Source organism: Cebus imitator, unplaced genomic scaffold (genome assembly GCF_001604975.1).
Source record: "Cebus imitator isolate Cc_AM_T3 unplaced genomic scaffold, Cebus_imitator-1.0 Scaffold155, whole genome shotgun sequence".
NCBI classification, from domain to species: domain Eukaryota; kingdom Metazoa; phylum Chordata; class Mammalia; order Primates; family Cebidae; genus Cebus; species Cebus imitator.
This window is the reverse complement of record NW_016107470.1, coordinates 1591522-1604331: the sequence shown is the minus strand read 5'-3', so window position 1 is coordinate 1604331 and position 12810 is coordinate 1591522. Positions and strand designations below refer to the sequence as shown.

The 12810-nt window shown below is 45.8% G+C and overlaps 1 protein-coding gene across 2 annotated transcripts in view; it reads left to right on the top strand.

The window, feature by feature from the left end:
• The window catches only part of FXN (frataxin), a 32170-nt gene that overhangs the window by 16029 nt on the left and 3331 nt on the right, over positions 1–12810 (top strand). The window contains exons 3-5 of one of the 2 annotated variants that reach the window (XM_017543435.2): positions 2055–2175; positions 9440–9541; positions 10849–10852. In XM_017543435.2, the coding sequence (XP_017398924.1) occupies positions 2055–2175; positions 9440–9541; positions 10849–10852 (227 nt within the window). The remainder of the gene's footprint in view (positions 1–2054; positions 2176–9439; positions 9542–10848; positions 10853–12810) is intronic. The other variant, XM_017543433.2, reaches the window with a different exon arrangement.

The window sequence follows — 12810 nt, the reverse complement described above, 5'->3', positions numbered from 1 at the left end:
TTTTTTTTTCTTTTTTGAGATGGAGTCTAGCTCTGTTGCCCAGGCTGGAGTGCAGTGGCACCATCTCAGCTCACTGCAACCTCCGCCTCTGGGTTCAAGCGATTCTCCTGCCTCAGCCTCTTGAGTGGCTGGGATTACACACCACCATGCCTGGCTAATTTTTGTATTTTTAGTAGAGACAGGGTTTCATCATGTTGGTCAGGCTGCTCTCGAACTCTTGACCTTATGATCCGCCCACCTCAGCCTCCCAAAGTGCTGGGATTACAGGCATGAGCCACTACACCCAGCTACATTTTTCTTTGAGATGGAGTCTCACTCTGTCACCCAGGCTGGAGTGCAGTGTCACAATCTCAGCTCACTGCAACCTCCACCTCTAGAATTTCAGCCATTCTACTGTCTCAGCCTCCTGAGTAGCTGGGACTACAGGCATGTGCCACCATGCCCAGCTAATTTTTGTATTTTTAGTAGAGACAAGGTTTCACCATATTGGTCAGGCTGGTCTCAAACTCCTGACCTCAGGTCATCTGCCCACCTCGGCCTCCCAAAGTGCTGGGATTACAGGTGTGAGCCATCACACTCAGCTGGCGTTCTTTATATATTCTGGATGAATCATTTTTCAAATGTATATAATGCAGATATTTTCTCCCACTTTGTGATTTGCCCAACAAAATTTGGGCAAAAGCAAAATTTTAATAACAAAAGCAATGGAAGCATCCCTTGTATCCAGCTGAAGAGGACTGGATAAATAACATAAAATTAAATATTATAAAAATCCATAGGTGCTAATATAGAACAATTTCTAAAACATAGTGAAAAATGCAAAATGTTTCATTTGTGTATTTAAAAGAATATAAAAATAGAAGGATACAGAAAGCCTTTTTTTTTGAGACAGGCTGGCTCTGTCATCCAGGCTGGAGTGCAGTGGCTTGATCTCAGCTCACTGCAGCCTCCGCCTCCCAGGTTCAAGCAATTCCTGTGCCTCAGTGTCACGAGTAGCTGGGACTGCAAGGTCGCACCACCATGCCTAGCTAATTTTTGTATTTTTTACATTTTACTTTAAGTTCTGTGATACATGTGCAGAGCGTGCAGGTCTGTTACATAGGTATGCATGTGCCATGGTGGTTTGCTGCACCTACCATCCCATCATCTGGGTTTTAAGCCCCGCACACATTAGATTTTTGTCCTAATGCTCTCCCTTCTCTTACCCCCCGCCCCTGACAGGCCCCTGGTATGTGATGTTCCCCTCCCTGTGTCCTTGTGTTCTCATTGCTCAACTCCCACTTATGAGTGAGAACATGCGGTGTTTCGTTTTCTGTTCCTGTGTTAGTTTGCTGAGCCAGCTTCAGCCATGTCCCTGCAAAGGACATGATAATTTTTGAATTTTTAATAGAGATGGGGTTTCGCCACATTGGCCATGTTAGTTTCAAACTCCTGACCTCAGGTGATCTGCCTACCTCAGTCCCCCAAAGTGCTGGGATTGCAGGTGTGAGCCACCTCCCTGCCTGGCCCAGAAAATTAATTGTAGTTGCATCTGGGGATGGGGGCTGCCTGTTTCTTTCTGTAATCCCTTCTGTGCTGTTTAAGTTTTTACTTTGGGCTGAGCAAGGTGCCTCATGCCTATAATCCTAACACTTCAAGAGGCGCGTGGATCCAGGCACCACTGCCGAGGCGCATGGATCACTCGATGTCAGGAGTTCGAGACTAGCCTGGCCAACATGGTGAAACCCCATCTCTACCAAAAAATATAATAAAATAAAATACAAAAATTAGCCAGGCATGGTGGCTACATGCCTGTAATTCCAGCTACTTGGGAGGCTGAGGCAGGAGAATCATTTGAACCCAGGAGGCAGAGGTTGCAGTAAGCTGAGATCATGCCACTGCACTCTAGCCTGAGTGGGAGAGTGAGACTCCATCTTAAAAAAAAAAATTTACTTTTTGCAAGTTGTTTTCATCAATTTAATAAATTTAAATAAAAAACAAAAGTATAAATTTGATATTAACAAAATGGAAGCATTTGGTAATCATATATTTTGGGTTTTGTGCTTCCCCTGCAGCTCTCTAGATGAGACCACCTATGAAAGACTAGCAGAGGAAACGCTGGACTCCTTAGCAGAGTTTTTTGAAGACCTTGCAGACAAGCCATACACATTTGAAGACTATGATGTTTCCTTTGGGGTACCTCTCAACTTCTTTTAATTTTTCTGTTTCTCCCGTAGAATTTTAGTTCACTCAAATGAAGAATTCCCCTCTAGCAGAGCTAAGCATCAAGTAGCATGGAGTTGTGGGTAGGATTAAAAGACTAGAGTTTGGCTGGGTGCATTGGCTCACGCCTATAATCCCAGCACTTTGGGAGGCCAAGGTGGGCGGATCACCTGAGGTCGGGAATTTGAGACCAGCCTGACAAACATGGAGAAACCCCATCTCTACTAAAAATACAAAATTAGCCAGGCATGGTACATGCCTGTAATCCCTGCTACTCAGGAGGCTGAGGCAGGAGAATCACTCGAACCCAGGAGGTGGAGGTTGCAGTGAGCCAAGATTACATCATTACACTCCAGCCTGGGCAACAAAAGCGAAACTCCATCTTAAAAAAAAAAAAAATACTAGGGTTCAAGCAGCATACCTCTACCAGGCTTGTTGTGACACTGGGCAAGTCACTCAGCCTCTCTTACCCTCATTTTCCAGCTTCACTGGATACCATGAAGACAAATCAGAGAGGGGCCTGAGTGTGTGTTTGTCAAGCAGGCATGCATAAGGAACACCAAACTAGACCCATAGTTCTTCAGCAGGGGTAAGATAACTGCCCAAGTTATTCAGATTACAAGGACGTGAGCCCTGCTTCTGTGAGACAGTGATGGGGTAGGTCGGGGTACATTTCTGGGAAGCATATTTTTGAAAAGCTCACCTGGGATTCTAATATGTATTCCTAGGTCTCATTCCTAGAGATTTTGATTACTTGGTCTGGGGTGTGGCATGGTCTGAGCAGGGCATGGATTTTTAAGCTCCACAGATGATTCTAATGTGCAGCTAGTATGAGAACTTTTTTTTTTTTGAGGGAGTCTCACTCTGTTACCCAGGCTGGAGTGCAGTGGTATTATCTCAGCTCACTGCAATCACCACTTCCTGGGTTCAAATGATTAGCCTGCCTCAGCCTCCCAAGTAGCTGAGATTACGGGCACCTGCCACCACACCCAGCTAATAATTTTTGCATTTTAGTAGAGACAGGGTTTCACCGTGTTGGTCAGTCTGGTCTTGAAGTCCTGACTGCAAATGATCCGCCCTCCCTCAGCCTCCCAAAGTGCTGGGCTTACAGGCGTGAGCTATCATGTCCGGCCTGGTGTGAGAACTTCTAAGTTGGATGAAACATTAGCCCCACATCCTAGAAGCCAGGGAAGTGCTGGTCTTTATCGACTGGCCACCAGGTGGCAGATTTGAGCAAGGGTCTGCCTTTTGGTTTAGAATTATTGCTTAGGCCTTAGAGTAGTTCTTTTTTGCCAGTGGGAGAAAATCCCTCGAAGATGGTTTTGTTTGTTTGTTTTGAGACGGAGTCTCTCTCTGTCATTCAGGCTGGAGTGCAATAGCGCGATCTCGGCTCACTGCATCCTCCGCCTCGGGTTCCAAGCAATTCTCCTGCCTCATCCTCCCAAGTAGCTTGGGTTACAGGCATGTACCCCCACACCCAGCTAATTTTTGTATTTTTAGTAGAAACAGTGCTTCACCATGTTGGCCAGGCTGGTCTCAAACTCCTGAACTCAAGCAACCCTCCCACCTCAGCCTCGCAAAGAGCTCGGATTACAGGCATGAGCCACCACTCCTGGCCCCTTGAAGATGTTAATCCTCTTGATGGCAATTAACTAATACCACGAAATGTATAGACAGGGCTTTAAAAATGCTGGTGCAGACAGCCCTAGAGGACCGGGAACCCTTACAAACTAACCTGCCAACTCGAGCATCCACAGGCTGATTAGAGGTGGGAGAGTTAAGGGCCTCCTCTCCCCTAGCCTCTACTAGAGCCTGTAGTAACTGCAGGAAAACCAAGTCTCAGGCTAAACTCTGCCCACACATGCTATGAAATGAATGACATTAATGTCCGCTCTTCAGGTTTATATGAGGATCAGTTAAAATGACATAGGTAAAAGTACATGCTAGCAAGTTGGTATCTACTTTAGAAATGTAGGAGGTCATATGTGTGTGAAGCCTCCTGACTCAACATGCCACCTTATATGTGTCTGTTTCTACAAGTGAGCTGCTGACACAGTAATCACTATTTTTGCTCCTGCTAGATAGGGCTGATCTTAACTAGGAGGAGTCCATAAGACTCACCAGCTGTGGCCACTGCCTGTGCTGATTGGCTAGTGCCTGTGTCTCAGCAGCTGCTACATATTTTGACAATCCCCCTGCACTTAAGGCCATGCACACTCCTAAAATAGACTCAGATTGTCTAAGGAACAATGATAATGATGAAGAGAAAGCCCTCTTTATCTGGTCTATTTTTAGTCAGTTCCAAAAACATTAAGAATTTCTGCTGAACTAATGCAGCTAGTTTCTTTCCTGTTGCCACTTTCCTTCCAAAATAGTTCCAAGATCTGTGGGGGAAAAAATCTAATTATAGTGAGTGGACTGGTGGGAGGAAGTTGAGCATTGGGGTTTTCTGCCCTGTGTACTTGCCCTTAACTTGGGTAGATGGCATCACAGTGCGTGGCCATCATCCACCATCTCACACTCATTCACCATTTGACCAGTTGGTCATTCATCCGCAAATGTCCTTTTTGCAGGAGGAATGGAGGTGCTAGACCTGCAGATGCCAGCATAAAAAGACAAATCTCCTGCCACCAAGGTGCTTAAAGTAGTGGTGGTCAGGGAACAAGCAAGCCGACAGGCAGCTCTGAATGCAAAGGCAGGAAGCACCATGAGGCAGTGGCACCCACAGAGGGGCAGCAGGGTAGAGGTGAGCGGGTCTTATGTGGGGAGGGAGGAAGTGGACTGCAGAGAAGATGCCAGTGGGTGGAAATAGCTTGAGAGCTGTGCAGCTAGAAGGGTTCTACCTTTGTTTTATTAATATACCCTTTGTGGTGGGGGAAAGGCCAGGCGCAGTGGCTCACGCCTATAATCCTAGCACTTTGGAAGGCCAAGGTGAGTGGATCAGGAGGTCAGGAGTTCAAGACCAGCCTGGTTAAGATGGTGAAACCTCATCTCTACTAAAAATACAAAAAATAGCTGGGCACAGTGGCAGGAGCCTGTAATCCCACCTGGGTGGCAGAGATTGCAGTGAGCTGAGATGGAGCCACTGCACTCCAGCCTGGGCGAGAGTGAGACTCCGTCTGCAAAAAAAAAAAAAAGAAAAAATGCCCTTTGGGAAAGACTGGCCTGATGCCTGGAGTCACTCAAAAGATTTCCAATTCTAATAGGAAAGAGTCAGTTTTGGCTTCAGTGATTGCATGTACACCCCCTGATTCACTGTCTGCTGAGGCATTGTGGTGATGGACACAAGAGTGGAGCCCTTGAGCTTGCATCAGCCCCGAGTTCTTGCTCTGAGTCCTCGAAGGAGGCAGGAGAGAGATCATGGGAGACAGGCATGGTGAATGTGACTTGCCCAGGGCCCACCGCTGATCAGTGATGAGACCGGACCTGGAACTCGCCTCTTATACTCAATCCTCTGCCCTTTCTGCTGAATGGTGGCCCTTCTAGTATAGGGCGCAACACACAATTGTGGCATTTAGGAGCCCCAAAGAGGACAGATTACCAATGATTGTGTGTTGATTCTTTGAGCTTGTTATCTCATGGAAAAATAATTTATAAAACTCTGGCCGGGCACTATGGCTCCCCCCTGTCATCCCAGCACTTTGGGAGGCTGAGGCAGGCAGATCACGAGGTCAGGAGTTTGAGATCAGCCTGGTCAACATAGTGAAACCCCGTCTCTACCAAAAATACAAAAATTAGCCTAGTGTGGTGGCACGCACCTGTAGTCCCAGCTATTTGGGAGGCTGAGCTAGGAGAACCGCTTGAACCCAGGAGGCAGAGGTTGCCGTAAGCCAAGACCACGCCATTGCACTCCAGCCTGGGTGACAGGGTGAGATTCCGTCTCAAAAAAAAATAAAAAATTTTCTGTGTATGGGCTGAGTGGAAAATGGGGAGTGAGTGTTAATGGGTGCAGGGTTTCTTTTTGGGGCAATGGAAATAGCCTGGAATTAGATAGTAGTGGTGTGTGCACACTTTGTGAAATACTAAAAACTCCTGAAGTGTACAGTTTTAAGAAACATTTGTTTATTTATCTTTGAGACAAGTTCTCTGTGTCACCCAGGCTGAAGTGCAGTGGCGTGATCACTGGTTTTGTAGCCTCAATCTTCCAGGCTCAGGCGATGCTCCCACCTCAGCTACCGAGTAGCTGTGACTATAGGTGCGCACCCTCACACCCAGTGAATTTGTAATATTTTTGTAAAAACAAGATTTCACTATGTTGCCCAGTCTGGTCTTGAACTCCTGGACCCAAGCGATCCTCCCACCTCGGCCTCCCAAAGTGCCAGGATTATAAGCATAAGTCACTACATGCAGCCTCAGTTTTAAGAAACTGTTAAATAAATGAAATATAGTCATACTAAAAAAGTAAAAATGGATTTCAGGAAAAAAAATGTTTTTTAAACAAACTTATGTATAGTATAATCCTAGCCCTTTTATTATTTTTTATTTTTTAAGACAAAGTTGCCCAGGCTGGACTGCAGCGGCGGGATCTTGGCTTACCGCAACCTCCACCTCCCAGGTTCAAGTGATTCTCTGTCTCAGCCTCCCAAGTAGCTGGGTTTACAGGCATTTGCCATCATGCCTGGCTAATTTGTTTTTTTAGTAGAGATGGAGTTTCTCTTGGTAAGAGTGAGTCTTGAACTCCTGACCTCAGGTGATCCGCCCACCTCAGCCTCCCAAAGTGCTAGGATTATAGGTGGGAGCCACTGCGCCCAGTAATCCTAGCCCTTTTTTAAAAATCCTTTCAAAAACTGGCAGTCAAGTCATAAAAGGACAAATACTTATGATTCCACTCATGGAGTAGTCAAAAGTAGTCAAAAATCTTAGAAACACCACCACAAATATATAATTTTTATTTGTCAGTTGAAAAAACAGATGAGTCAAAATCATAGAAACAGAAAGTAGACAGGTGGTTACTAAGGGCTGTGGGACAGGGAAGTTAGTTTCTAATGGGCATAGGGTTTCAGTGTATCTCTGCTGCTGTGTATCTCTGCAAAAAAGTTCTAGAGTTATGTTGCACAGCAGTGTGAATATACTTTACCATACACTTAAAAATGGTTAATATGGTAAATTTAACTTTATGTGCTTTTTACAGTAATAAATTTTTTTTTAAATGGGGCCTAGTACAGTAGCTCACACCTGTAACATAATCCCAGCACTTTGGGCGGCCGAGATGGGAGGATCACTTGAGGCCAGAAGTTTGTAACCAGCCTGGTCAATATAGTGAGACCCCATCTCTACAAAAGAAAAATGTTAAAATTACCCAGCCGTCGTGCCTGTAGTCCCAGCTCTCAGGAGGTAAGGGCTGAGGCTGAGGATCACTTGAGCGTAGGGGTTTGAGGCTGCAGTGAGCCATGATCCTGCACTACCGCAGCCTGGGCAACAGAGCAGAACCCTGTTGTAAAAAACAAACAAAAACTGGCAGCTGATACCTAAGAGTGAATATCTTTTATCGCTGGATAATGGGATCGAGAGTGCTTTGTGTTATAGAAAGAACAGTGTCTTTGGACCCATACAAACCTGGATTTCAGATTAGCTCTGCCAATTACTACTAAGTACTCTTTACTGTGAACCTCTGTTTTCCTCATCTGTGAAACTGGAATAATGAATCCTACCTCCAACAATTGTAGTCAAGTTGGAAACAATTTATACAAAGTGCCGAACACCTAGCATGGCACAGCAGGAACTGAGCAAATAGTGGTTAATGTTTTTATCAGTGTTTTCGTTTTCTTTACGCTATCTGCGTTGCTGACATCTGTATCATTTCTATACATTTCTTTTTGAATCAGAAAAAAAGTTATTAAAAAAATAACCCAGTAGTAACCCTTGTCCCATTCCTATCAGTTATATTATTATTGTTACTACCCTCTGGCATTTAGATAGCTTTGTTTGTCTTAGAAGAGCATTACAAACAAATAGCGTCTTTGTGTTTGGGGTTTTTTGTTTTGTTTTGCTTTGCTTTTGAGACAGGGTCTCACTCTGTCTCCTAGTCTGGAGTATAGTGGTGTTATCTCAGCTCACCGCAGCCTTAACCTCCGGGGCTCAGGTGATCTTCCCAATTCAGCCTTCTGAGTAGCTAAGGCCACGGGCGCAAGCCACCACGCTAGGCTAATTTTTGTATTTTTAGTAGAGACAGGGTTTTGCCATGTTGCCCGGGCCGGTCTGAAACTCCTGGGCTCAAGCAATCTGTCTGCCTCGGCCTCCCAAAGTGCTGAAATTTCAGGCATGAGCCACCGTGCCTGGCCTAAATAGCTCTCTGTATTTGCAAAAGTGTGTTGTCAGAATCATTCAGGGCCTCTCAATTGGATGGAGACTCTAGAATGCACAGAAAAAGGCTGCCACTGTGTATCTCTGCAAGTCACGCACAAGATGAGGAACAGCAGGCTCCCTCCTGCTTACCAGTTTCAGTACAGAGAACTGAGCCCTGTAGCTGTCTCTTTCATATCCCACCCATTCTAAAGGGACCACAGGCCTTAGGAGTAAAGGACTCTTGTTGAAAAAGAGTGTTTTCAAATTTAAATGAGCATTTATTGGTCAAAGATGGATCAACCAGTCTTTTGAAAAATTCAGGGCTCTTGGGAGAAAAATAAAGCCTTGGAGGAGTGTCTGAGTAGCTTGATAGATGCGTGGGAAGGGTCTGGAAATAAAAAACTTCATCTGGAGCTTCTGCCTTCTACCAACAGAGCCGAAGCTACTGCTCTTCTAAGACAAGCAAAGCAGGTGGTTTGAGTACTTCTTTCCTTTCTTTTACTTCTTCTGTAATAGACTTGTCATGTCTGATGTTTGGGCTGATGTGGTACTCTAATAGAGTTAGAGTCTGCGTTTTTTACTGTTCTCTGGTATGTTGTGGTTGATAACAGGGCAACAAACCAGCAGTCCCAGATGCCAGCACCAAGACCTCAGACAGGTCACTTAGCTCTCCAAGCTTCATCACCATTCTCACTTTGCAGACCTCACAGGGAACAGAAAAGCTCTATAAGATACAACATCATTATGACTAATCCTATTCTGATTCTGAAAGCAAAGCTTTTTCTACACAAACTCCTATTTCTAAATGCTGAATTAAACATATTTCTTTATGGTGTATATTGTATACTTGTAGAAATGGCAAGTGTTGAGATAAAACATGAAGCATTGATGACAAAGTGCTAACTTTGTCTTGTTTTAATTTCTTCATGCTTTTTTCTACCGAATTCCCTAGAGTGGTGTCTTAACCGTTAAACTGGGTGGAGATCTAGGAACTTACGTGATCAACAAGCAGACGCCAAACAAGCAAATATGGCTATCTTCTCCATCCAGGTATGTTGAGAATTCAGCATCTGTAATCCTTAAAGACTTCCACAATGTGACATTGTGGACCATTTAAGAAATGTCGGCTGAGCACGGTGGCTCACACCTGTAATCCCAACACTTTGAGAGGCTGAGGTAGGAGGATCACTTGAGGACAGGAGTTCAGAACCAATCTGGGCAATACAGTGAGTCCCTGTCTCTGTAAAGAAAAGAAAAATAAAGTCACGGTTAAGCATGGCAGCTCACACCAATAATCCTAGCACTTTGGGAGGCCATGGCCTGTGGGTCGCTTGAGCTCAGGAGTTTGAGACCAGCCTGGACAACGTCACAAAACCCTATCTCTACTAAAAATATAAAATTAGCCAGGTGTTGTGGCACACGCCTGTAGTCCCAGCTACTTGGAAGGCTGAGGTAGGAGAATCAATCGCCTGAGCCCAGGAGGTGGAGGTTGCGGTGAGCCAAGATCACACCACTGTACTCCAGCCGGGGCAATAGAGCAAGACTCCATCTAAAAAAAAAAAGTCACTTTTGTATGTTAATATCCTTATAAGTGAACCTTTTCTGATATTTTACAGCCTCTCTCATTCTCAGTAGGAAAGTTTACTCTAGTTATATAACTTCTCCCTGCTGACAAATTTGCCTACTGTAAGCAGGTATCAGGATATTAAGAAGGTCTGAAGTGAGTAGTTTCTAACTTTTCCAAATCCAGCCTAGACAGTTTTCATCTATTAAATCATTGCCGACTTCAAAAAAAAGCTACTTTTGAGCTTGTAGCATTTGAACAGTTGTGTTTTGTCTTCAAAGCAAGTGAAAGTTTGACCTCTACTTATTTTGAGCATTTCCGGTAAAGGGTTATTTGAATTCCCTTTGCAGGGTTGGGTTGTGTACCCTGTGGAGGTGGGAGAGTGTTTTATGTTGTTGCTCTGGAGCATTTAATCCCTCCTGCCTTTTCCAATAATGCGCTTTCAATCTAGAGGAATAAAAGATTGTGCACCCTACTCAGCTGCTGCTGGCCCTCCTGTGGGCGGCAGTGCTAATGATATGCAGAATCCTGGGACTAGTGCCGGTGAACCGGTAGATACCCTGGGTGACCCAGGCATGCACTGCTGTGGTGGTCTTTACAGTCAGGAGATGACACGCTGAGAAGGGGAGAATTAGCCCAGGGTGAGGTCTACAGAAAGGCCAGGGCCAAGATACAGCCAGCGCCTCAGGCTGGTGATGGCCTTATGTCGACCATGCTGGAGGCCAATCCTTGACTGCTCCAAACTCTCTTCTCAAGGGTTCCAGATGAAATGAGCAGGTCCTCCCGTCAGGGTCTAGGTTAGTTTCTGAAAAAGCATGAAAAGCAGGCCTCCTGAACTTCCTTAGTGACTGATGCAAAGCATGTCCTGCATGCTTCACAGCACCATGGAGAAGATCTTCAGGAGCAAACCGCAGATGATCTGAATGACAGCACTGACGGTCAGCAAACTGCAGTGGCCTGACCAAGAAACTGCAAGACAGAAGCAACGCTTGCAGGCAGAAAAGGAGAAGAGGGGGCCAGACACGGTGACTCACGCCTGTAAACCCAGCACTTTGGGAGGCTGAGGCAGGTGGATTACTTGAGGTCAGGAGTTTGAGACCAGCCTGGCCAACATGGTGAAACCCTAAAAATACCAAATATCTCTACTAAAAATACAAAAATATAGCTGGGTGTGGTGGCAGGCACCTGTAATCCCAGCTACTTGGGAGGCTAAGGCAGGAGAATTGCTTGAACCCAAGAGGTGGAGGTTGTAATGAGCTGAGATCGTGCCACTGCACTCCAACCTGGGTGACAGGGCAAGATTCTCTCTCAAAAAAAGAGAAGAAGGAAAGACCAAGGCAGGAATGAAACAGGCCATGAATGTTGGAGTAAAGCAACTGACCTCCCTGCCCCACACGCCGCTGAGTGTCCTGCCTCTGCTCAAGGGTGATACGATGGGGACTTGTCAGTGGAAGGGAACAGGGACGCTGGACATGGTGGTCCCTCGTGTCCCTCTTGTCCCCCAGCCACAAGTCCCTCTGAAGAGTGTGGATGACAGTCGTGACTTAGGTGCATCTTTCGAATGTCCTGAGGGGAAGATTGTAGAAGCAAACCAAAGAACTCACAGCTCAAGTCCAAACTCTGCTCCGGGAGTAGGCCTCTGCAGGATGCAAGGGCACAGAGGGAGACGGAGCCCCCGAGGCTACAGCTGATGCTGCCCTCTCTGCCTGAACTGCACGAAAAACATGTGATGAGGCCATAGCGGGAGTCCACAAAGGCAGCCGCCTGCTGCCCAGACCTCTACCAGAGAATAAGCAAGGTACATGAAAACTTGAACTGCACCCATGACCAAGAAGATGGCCCAAAACCTGGCCCAGGAATTGAAGAAAGACACTTCCAGTTGTCAGGGGGAGAACCTCTGCTATAAGAAAATGGCCCAGGGGGCAGGCACAGTAGCTCATGCCTGTAATCCTAGCACTTTGGGAGGCCGAGGCAGCAGATCACTTGAGCTCAGGAGTTCAAGGCCAGCCTGGGTAACATGATGAAACCCTGTCTCTACTACAAAAATTAACTGGGCATGGTGGTGTATGCCTCTGGTCCCAGCTACTTGGGAGGCTGAGATGAGAGGATTGCTTGAGCCTGGGAGGCGGAGGTTGCAGTGAGCCTAGATCACACGGCACTCCAGCTTAGGTGACAACCCCATCTCAAAAAAAAAAAAAAAGAAAGAAAAAAGAAAACAGCCCAGGAAGGCTGGATGGCCACCGTGTCTGCTGAGAGAGTGCTCCAGACACTCCGAAAAGAAAATGACCACAACAGGCAGAAACGGGCTGACTATGAGGCCAAGTTCCAGTCTTTTCCAAGTGGCCTTTGGCTCCTGGGGCACCACCCACAGCTGACAGGAGCCCAGAAGTGCCCTTGGGATCATGGGCTGCCAGGGACCCCATGAGAGAGGCAGGTCAGAATGCGAGGGCTTGGGTCCAGGGCTCCAGCTAGTTTTATTCTGTTTTCCTTGTAGCTGGGTCCAGAGACTCAGCAGAACAGCAGCCAGTCCTGCTCCCTTTGAAACACTTTTGATTGATCTCTTGTTAATTTAGCAACTATTATTAGTTGACTTGCTCTTATTGAAGTTTGATTGATAGTGTTAGGAAGGCACAATTTTTCAAATAAAGGTTGTTTAATATAAAAAAATTTTTGATTTTTTCCTCTTAGCTTTTCACATTGGTTTAAAATATCTTTGATCAGGCTGCATTTCTAATTTTTTTGGTTTTTTTTTTTTTTTT